Source organism: Lampetra planeri, chromosome 58, assembly GCF_965212315.1.
Source record: "Lampetra planeri chromosome 58, kcLamPlan1.2.h2, whole genome shotgun sequence".
Lineage (NCBI taxonomy): Eukaryota > Metazoa > Chordata > Hyperoartia > Petromyzontiformes > Petromyzontidae > Lampetra > Lampetra planeri.
Window position 1 is genome coordinate 2,163,013 of NC_136164.1, and position 16,190 is coordinate 2,179,202.

General features: G+C 52.6%; 1 protein-coding gene across 2 annotated transcripts; it reads right to left on the reverse strand.

The window, feature by feature from the left end:
• Positions 1 to 2,364: 2,364 nt before the first annotated feature.
• On the reverse strand, positions 2,365 to 13,616 carry POLG2 (DNA polymerase gamma 2, accessory subunit). 2 transcript variants are annotated; one of them, XM_078618529.1, is made up of 10 exons: positions 13,446 to 13,610; positions 12,260 to 12,687; positions 11,625 to 11,721; positions 10,811 to 10,910; positions 9,531 to 9,683; positions 9,134 to 9,253; positions 8,874 to 8,954; positions 6,569 to 6,669; positions 3,916 to 4,153; positions 2,365 to 3,182 (listed from the first exon to the last, which is right to left on the reverse strand). In XM_078618529.1, the coding sequence occupies exons 2-10, from the start codon at positions 12,651 to 12,653 to the stop codon at positions 3,174 to 3,176; spliced, it is 1,293 nt and encodes a 430-aa protein (XP_078474655.1). In that variant the 5' UTR covers positions 12,654 to 12,687; positions 13,446 to 13,610; the 3' UTR covers positions 2,365 to 3,173. The 2 variants fall into 2 exon arrangements, with proteins under 2 accessions (XP_078474655.1, XP_078474656.1); XM_078618530.1 differs by lacking the exon at positions 2,365 to 3,182 and having other exon boundaries at positions 4,066 to 4,153; positions 6,549 to 6,669; positions 13,446 to 13,616.
• Positions 13,617 to 16,190: the final 2,574 nt, after the last annotated feature.

The following is a 16,190-nucleotide window of genomic DNA, read 5'->3' on the forward strand; positions in this document are numbered from 1 at the left end:
GGGCTGGGGTTGTGGTAGTGATCGGGGTTGTGGTCGTGATAGGGGTTGGGGTAGTGATCGGGGGTTGGGGTTATGGTAGTGATCGGGGTTGGGGTTGTGGTCATGATAGGGGTTGTGGTAGTGATCGGGATTGTGGTAGTGATAGGGGTTGGGGTAGCCATGGTCGTAGATGGGGGACTGGGGCAGGGAGTAGTAGCAGCAGGATGCTGCTGACGGTGATGATATGGTGGTGATGCTGGGCTAGGGGAGAAGATATTGGGTTGGGTGTTTTAAGGGAGTGGAGGCTGCAGCTCGTTGTTGTCATGGTGAAGATGCTCGCTCCATGTGCTAAAGTGAAGGGGTAGCGAGAAGCCTTGCGCTGTTGAAAACAATGACGCGAATGTTGCCCAGTTGTGTCTCCGCTTGTGTCTCTGGCTCCACTCTCCGCTTGTGTCTCTGCCCAACCTCCCCGGTTGCGGTTGGTCAAGCTCGACCCTCGTCGAGAGATGCGGCCGCCACCTCGATGCTTAATAAAAACGAATCGTTGTCAGCGACTGCGTCTGACTTCTATCATCTGAAGGGGAAACAAATCGACCCTCTGCACTCACCCAGCTCGACGTCACCCGAGCGCGGCACTGGTTTGAAATGACTCGCGGTGATGAAAATCTCATTCAATACGCTAGGGGCGCTTTTCCCTGTTCACGTTCTGCCCCTCCGGTTGGCTGCTTGGTCGTGGTGACGTCACGCACTGCAACCAATCGGCGTGCGCCACGGGGCTCGTGAACGTGAATTTGCGCTGCTTTCTGGGCGTTCCGGCACGCACAGTAATAATAGAACATGGCGGATTTTCATCAAGGATCTCAAAAGCGTTGTGTTGGTCACAGCAACAGCAGACGCTCAGCATGAAAATATAAATACATTTTTAAAATCTATATACTAAATGAACTAAAAATTGGATTAGGGGCCGTCATTTGTGACGAAGGGGGGGGGTGAGAAATGTGACGTCACATCAAAAATCGCAACTTTAAATATAAACACGTTCTACTTAATTAAATAGACTTTTTAATACATGTTTTCTCCTACAACATCAGAGTGCAGTGCCACAATACACACTACAATAGTTTAAAGCGATTTGAAGCATGTTTTATTTTGGGGGGGGCAGAGCTTTGTGACGTCATATTTGAGGGGGGGGTCTGACTTTTTGTGACGCCGTGTGACGAAGGGGGGGGGGGTCCAAAATTACGTGACGTCATTTATGGACGGCCCCGAAGCGGAAGCGTATAAATAGGTTTTAAGGCGCATTTTGTAAATGTTCAGCCTCAAAGAGATCCCTGAGATCTCGTCGAAGATCGTTCCACAGTCTGTGGGCTACACGGGGAAGAAGCTCGGTCACTGATAAACCGAAACCTCGACCTGGGAATACAGAGCTCTGCATCACCAGGATCTTAGGGGCCTTGAGGGGACAGATGGCTGCAGCATGTTCACGATGTAGGCTGGAGCAAAACCGTTCACTACTGTGCAAGTTGTAAGTATGCACGTGCTGTACAATAAAGGCGAGATGCCCTCCCCGTGCAACAATTAATAATCCCGCGCAGCAGAAGGCTCCGTTATTTGCCACTCGCCGTCGCAACACTTTGTGGCCGGTCCCCGGTTCTGTTCCCGAGGCCCGTTTCATTGGTCCGACAGTCGACGCTCCCCGTAGGCGAAAGCCCCACTTACGACAACACGGAGATAACAAATTCCGTGCCAAAAAAAATCAAAACTGTTTCAATGCAAACTCGCATACGCCGACTCGCACCGGCGACACGCACCGCCCAACTATTTGGTTTGGGGGGAGAGATCCTCCAGCAGCTGAAAGGAGTCCTCACATCACCGCTGGGAGTGTGTCCAGTGTGTTTGTGTTGAGTGTGTACGCAAGCGCACGCGTGTGTTTGTGTTTTGTGCAAGTCAGGAGCGGTAGTGCAGCGGTTAGCGCTACGAACCCGGCGACCCGAGTTCGATTCCCCCATCACGACAAACCCCAGTGACGATGATCTGAAATGCCCTTGGGCCTCCCCGAGCGCGAATCGGCCTAAAATGAGAACCTGGTGCGCTGCGTAAACATCGCCGTTGGGGAGACAAGAGGCTGTCCGGGCTTGGTGCAGGCCACCCACCCTCTTGTGTGTCGTTCCGGCCTACAGGTGTGCTGCTCGCTAACAGCACTTGCCCCAATAGTATGTTAAGGCTATACACAGGATCTTTGTGCGTGTGAAAGTGTGTGCATGCGAAATTGTACGAGTGTACTGATAAGTTCCGTGAGTTCCTGCCAGTTGAATAATAATAGCGGCAGCCTGGTTGGGTACCGTAACAGTTGTCCCAGATTAAGTACGAGGACCATTGACGAGATTTTATGTAGAAACAAAAAGTTTTTAATTATTCTTAAGACTCATATATATACACTTATGAACGAGTTAGGTTCCAGATGTGTGTTGGTAAGTCGATTTGTTCGTAAGTCCAACTTTACTCCTGTCGATTCCAAACACGTTGTATGGCGTGTATACAAAAGTTGCGTAATCTCCTGAAGATGTAGATGCCACTGGTTCTTCATGTTCTGCAGATGTAGATGTCACTGCTTCTTCGTGTTCTGTAGATGTAGATGCCACTGGTTCTTCACGTTCTGCAGATGTAGATGTCACTGCTTCTTCACATGAATCACGAAAGTTACCACCCTATATTTTTTTTACCTCGGCTAAGTTTCAAGACCCTGAGAAGTACCCAACATTCGAGAGCTGAGGCCTTAAGACCTTGATCCCCAGACCCAGTGATGATGTCGGTGATGATGGGGATAATGATGGTGAGGATGACAATGGTGATGATGTGGGTGATGATGGGGATAATGATGGTGAGGATGATGACAATGGTGATGATGTGGGTGATGATGGAGATGACGATGGTGAGGATGATGACGATGGTGATGTCGGTGATGATGTCGGTGATGATGTCGGTGATGATGTCGGTGATGATGTCGGTGATGATGTCGGTGATGATGTCGGTGATGATGTCGGTGATGATGGGGATAATGATGACGAGACTGTAAGAGCGATTCTTGAGGTTGGGTGTCGATCATTAAAAAATGTCGGCAGAGGAAGGGAGTGATGGCGGTGGGCGGCGACACCATGATGACCCCTTGGACCTTGACACTGTCTCTTGGGAGGTCACAGGTCCTGTATAAAGAAGAGGTTTTAAATGTTATACATGAGGGGCAGTAAGTGGCAGCATCACCAGAATTTATATCTTCATTACCGTCGTCATCATAATTCACAGCATCAGCAGCAATATTACCAACAACACCATCACTGTCATCACCAACATCAACCACCGCCATCATCACCATCATCATTACCACGACCATCCACACTGTCATCACCACACTCACCATCAACACCATCAGCATCAACAACACAAACACCACCTCCATCACCACTAACACCTGCACCACCTCCACCAAAGATCCCCTGTATAGACTAAACAGACTGTTGATGGCAAGTGCTGTTAGCGAGCACCTATGAAGGCCGGCATGGCACATGGGTTAATAGCGCGCTAACTGTTGAACTACAGCTCCACCACAACTTCCACCACCTCCACTACCACTACCACCACCACCACCTCCACCACCACCACCTCCACCACCACCACCTCCACCACCTCCACCACCACCTCCACCACCACCACAACAACCTCCACCACCACCTCCACCAACAAAACCAACACCTTCACCACCTCCACAAACACCACCACCACCACCTCCACCACCACCTCCACCACCACCTCCAACACCACCACCTACGACAACCACCTCCACCACCACCTCCACCAACAAAACCACCACCTCCACCACCACCACCTCCACCACCACCACCTCCACCACCACCTCCACCACCCTGCGTGGTTCCCCACCTTGGCGTGTGGTGTGCCCTCCGTGCTCGCCGCGTGGCTGAGAGGGGGGGCGCCCATGCCGCCGTGACGCCGATGATGAGGATGACGGAGCAGCAGGAGGGAGGTGACGAGTTGGGTGATGGTGTTGACGTGCGCCGTCTCGCGCACGCTCGTGTCTCTGTGCCGCAGCTGGATGGATCCCGACTCGAGCGTCGACTCGCTCACCACCACCACCAGTGGCACCCCCATCTCGTCGTAGCTGCAGCAGCAGGAGCCAAAGTAGTAGCAGCAGTAGCAGCAAAAAGGAGCAGCAGTAGCAGCAAAAAAAGAGCAGCAGTAGTATCGGCAGCAGTGGCAGGAGCAGCAGCAACAGTAATAACGTTGGCAGAGAAGCAGAAGCAGTAGCAGCAGCAGTAGTAGTAGTAGAAGAAACAGCAGCAGCAGTAGCAGGAGGAGCAGTAGCAGCAAACGAAGCAGCAGCAGTAATAGCAGCATCAGTAGGAGCAGCCGTAGCAGCCGTAGCAGCAGTAGCAGTAGAAGCAGCAGTGGCAGTAGGGGGAGGAGGACTGCCGTCATTATCCACGACAGTAGCAACGAGCGTCAGGGTGGCAGTGCAGTGGTGAAGTACCGTTGATGACTCTTGGACACCGTTGGTGAGGCACACGCATTTATTCCGTACAAGTAGTCACAACTGTGGACATACAATACTAGAGGGGGTATCGGCCCCCTCACCCGGCTAGCTGGGAATACACTGCTAGCTATCTCTGACCTACCTCCTAGTCCTCCACTAACGGGCTAGGGGAGGCTGTCTGGCCCGACACTGGTAAGTCGGGCTACGGTACCCGGAGTCCCAGAGCACTAGCTCTGGTTCTCAGGACCACGCCGCTGGCTCGGTCCTGCGCGGCCCTGACAAGGGCGGCGTCCCAGGGGAGTCCAGGGCTCTAGCTAGGCAGTCTTCGGTCTTCACTGGTTTAGCTTTAACATTCTGCCCCGAGCCCTCTGACACATCCCCCTTTATACTCCACCCCCGCTGAGGGGTGGGGCCCCGGGCTGCCTGGTGCGGACGTCGTTGAGAGCACCCCCCCCCCCGTGCACTCACGTAGCCCCGCCCACTGTGTTTGTTTCCCATAAGCTGCCATGCATAACGGCTCTCTCTCTAACACCCCTACAGTGGTAACAGTATTGTGTGTGTACTGTGTGTGTGTGTAATGTGCACGGTGTGTGTACAGCGTGTATGTACTGCGTGTGTGTGTGTACTGTGTGCATACTGTGTGTGTGTGTAATGTGCACAGTGTGTATGTACTGCATGTGCGTGTGTACTGTGTGTACTGTGTGCATACTGTGTGCGTACTGTGTGTGTGTAATATGCATGGTGTGTGTGTGTACTGCGTGTATGTACTGCGTGTATGTACTGTGTGTGCGTGTGTACTGTGTGTGTACTGTGTGCGTGCATACTGTGTGTGTACTGTGTGTAGTGTGCACGGTGTGTATGTACTGCGTGTGAGTGTGTACTGTGTGCATACTATGTGTGTACTGTGTACGTGTGAGGGCTCCACTGGTTATAGAACTGCTCTAAGCTGCTCTGCTGGGTGTCTCTAACTACTGTGTGTGTGTACTGTGTGTGTACTGTGCATGTGTACTGTGTGTGTGCATCAGAGGTGTGGACTCGAGTCATGTGACTTGGACTCGAGTCAGACTCGAGTCATGAATTTGATGACTTGCGACTCGACTTGGACTTGCATAACAATGACTTTGTCCCACCTCTGGTGTGCATTGTGTGCAAGTGTACTGTGTGTGTACTGTGTGTGTACTGTGTGTGTGTGTACTGTGTGTGTATACTGTGTGTGTGTGTACTGTGTGTGTGTGTGTACTGTGTGTGTGTGTACTGTGTGTGTGTGTACTGTGTGTGTGTGTATACTGTGTGTGTGTGTACTGTGTGTGTGTGTGTACTGTGTATGTGTACTGTGTGTGTGTACTGTGTGTGTGTACTGTGTGTGTACTTTGTGCGTGTGTACTGTGTGTACTGTGTGTGTACTGTGTGTGCACGGTGTGTATGTACTGCATGTGCGTGTGTACTGTGTGCATACTATGTGTGTACTGTGTGCATACTATGTGTGTACTGTGTACGTGTGAGGGGTCCACTGGTTATAGAACTGCTCCAGGCTGCTCTGCTGGGTGTCTCTAACTATGGTGTGTGTACTGTGTGTGTACTGTGCGTGTGTACTGTGTGTATCTGTACTGTGTGTGCATTGTGTGTAAGTGTACTGTGTGTGTACTGTATGTGTGTGTAGTGTGTGTGTATACTGTGTGTGTGTGTATACTGTGTGTGTGTGTACTGTGTGTGTGTGTGTACTGTGTGTGTGTGTACTGTGTGTGTACTGTGTGTACTGTGTGCGTGTGTACTGTGTGTACTGTGTGTGTGTGTACTGTGTGCGTGTGTACTGTGTGCGTGTGTACTGTGTGTGTACTGTGTGCGTGTGTACTGTGTGTACTGTGTGCGTGTGTACTGTGTGCGTGTGTACTGTGCGCGTGTGTATTGTGCGCGTGTCTACTGTGCGCGTGTGTACTGTGTGTACTGTGTGTACTGTGTGTGTGTACTGCGTGCGTGTGTACTGCGTGCGTGTGTACTGCGTGTGTGTACTGTGCATGTGTACCATGTGAGTGAGTGCTTCACCGGCTATAGAGCTGCTCCAGGCTGCTCTGCTGGGTGTCTCTGTATCCGGGCCAAACTACGGCCCCAGCGGCGACCAGCTCAGCACACAGTCCCTCGCACAGCTCCACATCAACAACATCAACACCAGCATCATCATCAGCAACAACACCAATATCAACATTAACACCAGCATCAAAATCATCATCATCAGCAACAACACCAACAACATCATCAGCAACAACATCAACACCAGCATCAATATCAACACCAGCATCATCAGCAACAACACCAACATCATCAACATCGGCATCACCATCGGCAACAACATCAACACCAGCATCATTATCATCATCAGCAACAACAACACCGGCATCACCATCAGCAACATTCGCACACCAACATCATCATCAACAACATCAACACCACCATCATCATCATCGACATATCAACACCAGCATCAGCAACATCAACAACATCAACACCAGCATCAATATCAACACCAGCATCATCAGCAACAACACCAACATCATCAACATCGGCATCACCATCGGCAACAACATCAACACCAGCATCATTATCATCATCAGCAACAACAACAACACCGGCATCACCATCAGCAACATTCGCACACCAACATCATCATCAACAACATCAACACCACCATCATCATCAACATCGACATATCAACACCAGCATCAGCAACAACATCAACAACATCAACACCAGCATCAATATCAACACCAGCATCATCAGCAACAACACCAACATCATCAACATCGGCATCACCATCGGCAACAACATCAACACCAGCATCATTATCATCATCAGCAACAACAACAACACCGGCATCACCATCAGCAACATTCGCACACCAACATCATCATCAACAACATCAACACCACCATCATCATCGACATATCAACACCAGCATCAGCAACATCATCATCACATCAACACAAGTGTTCGCTGTAGTAGCAGCAGCAGTATCACCATCATCAGCAGTGCAATCATCATCATTTGCATCATCATAAACATTATCAGCAGCAGCAGGAAAAGCAACATCATAAGCTATGCAGGGTATGCTCGCTCTACGCGGGAGTAGAAGTCAGTTGAACACGTCGGCTTTCGCGACCAACACACAACCGGTGTGCTGACTAGAAACGAATTGGCATGTTCTGTTTACGTGACAAACCTTACTAATTGGCTGTGTCGGGTGGTGGCGTGTTTAACGCCATGTTCATATTTTCGCAATCCAACCCACAAATCCTGTATTATAGCACTTATGAAGGCCGGCACGGCGCACGAGGGGGTGGGTGGCCAGCACCACGCCCGGCCGCTTTTGTCTTCTCAGTGGTGATGTTTACACACCGTACCAAGTACTAAATTGAGGCTGAGTCGACCTAAGGGAGGTCCAAGACCTGTTCATAGAATCGTTACTGGTGTTGCCCGTGAGCAGGAATTGAACTCGGGTCGCTGGGATCGTAGCGCAGCGCGCGAAGTGCGACACCGCCGCTCCCCACACAACAATAACAACCGCCATTCACCAGCAAGTGGTGGTGACGTCACCACGGTGCTTGTGCCAGGCTATGTGTGTAAGCTCCTCACAAACACATGCTGACACATACGCTCAGACACGCTCGCACACACAGACACGCTCGCACACACAGACACGCTCACACACACGTGTTCACACACACGCGTTCACACACACACGTGTTCACACACACGCTCACACACACGTACACACACACGTTCACACACGCGTTCACACACACGCGTTCACACACACGCATTCACACACACACGTGCTCACACACACGTGTTCACACACATGTTCACACACACGTGCTCACACACACACGTTCACACACACACACACACACGTGTTCACACACACACGTTCACACACACACATTCACACACACGCGTTCACACACACACACACACGTTCACACACACGCGTTCACACACACACGTGCTCACACACACGTGTTCACACACGTTCACACACACAAGTGCTCACACACACGTGTTCACACACGTGTTCACACACATGTTCACACACGTGTTCACACACATGTTCACACACACACACGTTCACACACACACACACACACACGTGTTCACACACACACGTTCACACACACACGTTCACACACACGCGTTCACACACACACACACACACGTTCACACACACGCGTTCACACACACGCGTTCACACACACACGTGCTCACACACACGTGTTCACACACGTTCACACACACACGTGCTCACACACACGTTCACACACGTTCACACAGACGCACGCGTGTGTGCAGGCTCCACCTCGCGGAGCTCCGCCGTGGGGCCTCGTCCCAGGTCGACCGCCACCTTGACGGGCGCGACGCGGGGGTGCAGCCTCATCACCTGCACACACAGGTGCATTGTGGGACAATGTCAAGTGCTGCCCCTCTGACCACCACAATCTCTAGGCATCCAAGTGTCGCCCCCTCTTCAGGGAAGACCAAGAGGTGCATCCTGGGAATAACCCAGTGCTGCCCCCTACGCTTGACCTACAGAAGAGGGTGCATTGTGGGTATGCGTACCTGCCGGCCCCCTGCGTGACCCCTGACCCCTGGCGAGCAGGCATCCCACAGGAGGGAGAGGGCGGCCGAGTCGAGGCTGCTGGACACGAGCACGGCGTACGGAGGCGACGACCGCGGTGCCTGGACCACGCACGCACACACACACACACACGCACACACACACACGCACACACACGCACACAGGCGCGTGTCCAGCAGCGGAGAGATCCTGGCTCATCGTAACAATAATTATGATGATTTGGTAAGTTTGGTATTTGTGCCATTCTTACAGCCGTAAGCGTGCGAACTGCTACACTACCGCTCCCCACACAAACACACACCTACATACACACGCATACACACGCACGTACGTACACGCACGCACACACACAACACCGTGTGACCGTCGTCTCTTCACCGTTGCGCCGCTCACGGGCCCCAGGCTGCGCACGTCCTCGACGGCGCGCTGCTCCCAGGGCACGCGGTAGCGCACCACGTGCCCCCCCCGCGTGGCCCCCCCCTCCCCGACTCCGCCCTCCGTCGATGTGAAGTGAGACGGCTGCACGGCCAGCTGTGACGACGTCCGCAAAAAACACGGAGGGGGGGGGGAGATAAAACTTTCAACTAGACCGTTACAACCAATTTAGTGTTTTGTTAGTTTTATTTTACCATCTATGGGGCCCCCACTGAGCCGCGTAGCTCCTTCTTAGAAGCCGACCTGGCCCTCACAAGAGGGAGCTCGACCAAGCGGCTGATGATTGTCACGCGGAAAATTTATCGCGGCAAAGTACTCCGTAAACGCGCGGTGACGTCGATTCTGAACGTGGAGGGGAAAACCGGAGGACACGGAGGAAAAAATCCACGCGACCGCGGGGAGAGAGAGAGACACGCAAACTCAAAATATTTAGCAGCAGGCGTCTGGGTCGCGATCGAACCCACGACCTCCTGTATACCAGGCGAGGTAGTTAACATCTCCTAGCCACTGTGATGATGATGATGAGAGAGACACGCAAACTCCAAATATACAGCAGGCATCTGGGTCGCGATCGAACCCACGACCTCCTGTATACCAGGCGAGGTAGTTAACATCTCACCACGGGGAGAGAGAGACGCAAACTACAAATATGCAGCAGGCGTCTGGGTTGTGATGGAATCCACAACCTCCTGTGTACCAGGCGAGGTAGTTAACATCCCCTAGCCACCGTGGGATGATGATGGGTTCATAATGGCCGTGTCGGAGACTGAGTTAGCAGGTGAAGCCGCGGGGGATGATGATAGCTGTGCTGTGTGAACCTCAATGGTGGTGTCAGAGACTCTGACCCAGACCCGCTGCGATCCTGTATCTATGCATCTGAGTGTATGTGTGAGTATCTAAGAGGGTGTATCTGTATATCGGCGTGTATCTGTGCGCACGTGTAGTGGTTAGCAAGCTGCGCTACAAACCCAGCAAACCTAGATCGATTCCCGATCATCCCCGAGGTCGACTCAGTCTCAAATGAGTACATGGTGTGGTGTATAAAAACGTCGCAAGTAGGGAGACAAAGGCGGTCGGGCGTGGTGCTGGCCCCACGCCCCCTCGCGTTCCGTGCGAGACTTCTTAGGTGCTACTCGCAAACAGCACTTGCCCCAATGGTCTGTCAAGGCTACACGGGGGATCTTTGTATTTGTTTGCGGGTGTCTGTGTGCCTATGGCCCCACCGATCTCCACCAGCTGAGTCTCTGTCGGAGCCAGAACTCGCTCCACTGAGACGCTGTGCGAGCAGAGCAGAACCACAGCAGGCTCATCTCCGTGTGCTCCCTGTCTCAACACACACAAAGACAAAGATCCCCCATATAGCCTGAACAGAATGTTTGGGGCAAGTGCTATAAACGAGCAGCTATGAAGAAGGCCGGCACTGTGGCACACGAAGGGGTGGGTGGCCAGCACCACGCCCGGCCGCCTTTGTCCCCCCAGTGGTAATGTTTACACACCGCACCAGGTACTCATTTAAGGCTGAGCCAACCTAGGCGAGGCCCAGGACCGCTTCAAATATTCACCACTGTTATTGGTTGTGAGCGGAAACAAACACGCATACAAAGACAAAGATTCCTGTATAGACTTAACAGACTGTTGGGGCAAGTTATGTTAGCAAGCAACTTTGAAGGCTGGCACGGCACACGAGGGGTTGGGTGGCCAGCACCACACCCGGCCACCTTTGTCTCCCTAGTGGTGATGCTTATACACCACACCAACTACCCATTTTAGGCCGAGTCAACCTAGGGGAGGCCCAGGACCGGTTCAGATATTCGCCACTGGTGTTGGCTGTGAGCGGGAATCCAACTCGGGTGGCCGGGTTCTCAGCGCAGAGCTCTAACCTCCACACTACCTCAACAAAGCAACATACACACTCGCACACACACACAGCATGGCAACGAGCGGCCAACGCGTTACCACTCGGCCATGTCACCGCCCCAAGTCATCATCAGCCATGTTCAGTCCACTGCTAGTCTGTCTCCGCTCCCACTCACTCACCTCTCTCCCCGCGGCCTGCAGACGCCCACCTGTGCAAGGCCAAAGGGAAGTTTGCGGTTGGAAAGTGCAAGGGCTTGTGGGTAGCATCCCAGCATGCCTTGAGGCACACAGGAGAGGAGGAGGGTAGAACAGAGACAGATAAACACACGGCGACTCGGACATGTCCATCATGAACCCTCAAGACTCGCGACGCCACCCAGACACAAGGACTTGAACCCAGGTTATCTGCATTGGTGGCTCACTGTGAGCCCCACTGAGCTATATAGCGACCTGGCCGCAAATGATTTGGAAATGGATTGCAGCTCAAACATTCTCAGCGAATGTCTCGAAATGTGGAGGGGAAAAACCGGAGGACTCGGAGAAAAATCCACGCGACCACGGGGAGAGAGACATGACAGACTCCAAATGTACAGCAGGTGTCAGGGTCGGGATCAAGCCCACGACATCCTGTAGACCAGGCGAGGTAGTTAACATCTCCTAGCCACCGCGGCCTCCTCTTAAAACTGACTGACCCAACCGATGATCACGACGGACGACGGCGAGGATTTGTATCGGTGCGGCACACGCGGCGAACTATCTCTGAACGTGCGAAACCCCCCGACGGGCGAAAACGCAACGCAGCGCGCGGCGCTCACCGTCGACGAGAGAGCGTCTCAGCTCGCGAGTGGCCGGGCTCAGGGCCGGCGTCTCCACCCCGACCACGTCCTGCCGGGCCGTCACCACATCGGCCCACCACGCGGCGCGCACGTTCCTCCGCAGCTCCACCCCCATGGGCCCGAAACTCAACCCCTCCTCATCGTCGGCCGCCACCTCCGCTCCCCGGGGCAGCGTCGTCGCACCGTGAGCCGGAGTCTGCCCGCCGGCGCCGATGTTCGCGTACACGAAGTGCCGCTCGCGGCACAGCGCCCAGAAGGAGGAGGCGGATTTCTCGGCCGCCGCCGCCCACGACCGCGGGCGGCGCGGCGGGGCGAGCGGTCGCCTCGTGATGATTCTCGCGGGTTGCGTCAAAGCGACCAGCGGTGAATTCATCGCTCGCCGCTTGTTTGCAGCCTCCCGCTCCCGCCTTCACAACACAAAGACAAAGATCCCCCCCACCCCGGTATAGCCTTAACATACTGTAGGGGCAAGTGCTGTTCGCGAGCACCTATAAAGGCCGACACGGCACACGAGGGGGTGGCCAGCACCACGCCGGGCCGCCTTTGTCTCCCTAGTGGCGATGTCTACATCATCGCACCAGGTACTCATTTGAGGCCGAGTCGACCTAGGGGAGACCCAGGATCGGTTCAGATAATCGCCACTGGTGTTGTCCGTGAGCGGGAATCGAACCCGGGTCGCCAGGTTCATAGCGGAGCGCGCTAACCGCTACACCACCGCTCCCCATCACACACCAACCCCCTCTTCCACCCCAGTGTCAAGGTGCTCACTTCTAACGCACGGTACGCCTCACAGCCCACCCGCACCCAGCAGCCCCTCTGCGCGTGTTGGAGGCAGTTGCCACCGCTGTGTTCTCAGCCCGCCTGCTACGCGAGTCGGGTTCGATCCCGGACCCTGCCGACGCCTGTTCTAGTGAGATATTGGGTCTCCGATATCTCTCTCTCCCCGTGGTAGTCGCGTTGATCCTCCTCCCGGCTTCGCCCACCTCCGCATTTAGTACCAAGGCGCGTGCGTCTACGTGGTGCGTCTGCTGCTGCTGCTGTTCTAAATTCCCGCGTGTGGCGATGATGTTGCCGATAACGATGTGAGCCACTTGAAGGGGCTGTCGCGTGAGGCCAGGTCACCCCTGAAAGAAGAGAAACGAGCTAACAGCTCGGTTGGCTATACCTGGTGATGAATTAAATGGGCTTCACCAGGTAGATAAACTGGTAAATACAAAATAACAAAAAATAGCGGAGAACTTTAAAGTCGCCACCACGCTCCAATGGGCGCGGCCATGTTGGCGGCAACTTCCGGTGGGCGGGGCGAGTACGCCCGCCCACCGGAAGTTGGGTGTCCCCCGCGTGAGTGAAAAAAGATTTCGGGCAAACAAACGCCCGCGGGTGTTTTTGTTCCCGCCTCGCTGCACTGGCGTATCGTCGTGAGCACTCAACAATTTTACGATGTAAATGCCATGGCGTGACCCTGTAAACGCCATATTCTTGATTATGAAACATATACAGGACTCCTCTAATTACGAACAAGTTAGGTTCCCCAGAAATCTGTTCGTAAGTCCAAATTTGCTCCCGTCGATTCCAAAACGTTGTACACTAAACATGGGGAGTGGCTTTAAAAGTTGTATAATCTCCTGCAGACGTAGATGCCACTGGTTCTTCACGTTCTACAGATGTAGATGCCGCTGGTTCTTCACGTTCTGCAGATGTAGATGCCGCTGGTTCTTCACGTTCTGCAGATGTAGATGCCGCTGGTTCTTCACGTTCTGCAGATGTAGATGCCGCTGGTTCTTCACGTTCTGCAGATGTAGATGCCGCTGGTTCTTCACGTTCTGCAGATGTAGATGCCGCTGGTTCTTCACGTTCTACAGATGTAGATGCCGCTGGTTCTTCACGTTCTGCAGATGTAGATGCCGCTGGTTCTTCACGTTCTGCAGATGTAGATGCCGCTGGTTCTTCACGTTCTGCAGATGTAGATGCCGCTGGTTCTTCACGTTCTGCAGATGTAGATGCCGCTGGTTCTTCACGTTCTGCAGATGTAGATGCCGCTGGTTCTTCACGTTCTACAGATGTAGATGCCGCTGGTTCTTCACGTTCTGCAGACGTAGATGCCACTGGTTCTTCACGTTCTACAGATGTAGATGCCACTGGTTCTTCACGTTCTGCAGATGTAGATGCCGCTGGTTCTTCACGTTCTGCAGATGTAGATGCCACTGGTTCTTCATGTTCTGCAGATGTAGATGCCGCTGGTTCTTCATGTTCTGCAGATGTAGATGCCGCTGGTTCTTCACGTTCTGCAGATGTAGATGCCACTGGTTCTTCATGTTCTGCAGATGTAGATGCCACTGGTTCTTCACGTTCTGCAGATGTAGATGCCACTGGTTCTTCATGTTCTGCAGATGTAGATGCCACTGGTTCTTCATGTTCTGCAGATGTAGATGCCACTGGTTCTTCATGTTCTGCAGATGTAGATGCCACTGGTTCTTCATGTTCTGCAGATGTAGATGCCACTGGTTCTTCATGTTCTGCAGATGTAGATGCCACTGGTTCTTCATGTTCTGCAGATGTAGATGCCACTGGTTCTTCATGTTCTGCAGATGTAGATGCCACTGGTTCTTCACGTTCTGTAGATGTAGATGCCACTGGTTCTTCATGTTCTGCAGATGTAGATGCCACTGGTTCTTCACGTTCTGCAGATGTAGATGCCACTGGTTCTTCACGTTCTGTAGATGTAGATGCCACTGGTTCTTCATGTTCTGCAGATGTAGATGCCACTGGTTCTTCACGTTCTGTAGATGTAGATGCCACTGGTTCTTCATGTTCTGCAGATGTAGATGCCACTGGTTCTTCATGTTCTGCAGATGTAGATGCCACTGGTTCTTCACGTTCTGCAGATGTAGATGCCACTGGTTCTTCATGTTATGCAGATGTAGATGCCACTGGTTCTTCACGTTCTGCAGATGTAGATGCCACTGGTTCTTCACGTTCTGCAGATGTAGATGCCACTGGTTCTTCACGTTCTGCAGATGTAGACGCCACTGGGTCTTCACGTTCTGCAGATGTTGTAGATGCCACCACATCCGTCTATTGCATGGCGGTTAATCTTACGACTCCCGGTCCGAACAGGCAACTGGACATGCGGACACGTTTGTTCGTATCTCTGGAAGTGTGTAAGTCGAATGTTCACAAGTAGAAGAGTCCACGTAGTCATTTTAACGTGCAACAAATGTATTAGTTTGAATTCATGACAAATATTGAATATTGTCCATAATGAAGGACAGTAAGTTCTTATATTAATTGAGTAAATAACTTGCCGATATTTGAATGTAAACAAAAAAATGCAACATCACAAACATGACGCAATACCTCATGGGCGGTGGTGGCTATGCGCGTGGCTGCCCTGTGACCCAGCACAGCGAGGGGTCGGTAGATCACGCAGGGATGTTGTTGCAAAACTCCCTTCGCCGTGGAAGTCGAAGAGTCGTGGGTACCCTGGCCCAGCATGAACGCGGTACCGAAAAAATGTGGACTAATCTCCATCTGTTCCACCTTGAAGGGGGATAGAGCGTTTCACCCTCCCCTCCCGTGCAAGACGTGGGGTTTCTCCCCGTGTTCCGGTTTCACCACACCTGTAGACACTCGTGAATTGACCGAAAACGTCTTAATCAGAAGGTTTATTTGTACCGCAGGATAAAGCCGATGAGCTGTGAAGCTCTTGTTTCACGGATGTCCAGTCGGGGCACGGGGTCAGAAGGTGACAGCAACAGAAGACGAGAGGCGTGCAAAGTATCGGAAAGGTAAACAAATCGCATAACTATGAATAAATAGTAATAATAATAATATCTGTTACCCTTTCTGGCAATAAAAAAAGGTGCTAAGATGTTTACACACCAAAGACACCTTTTGCAGGGAATCAAGT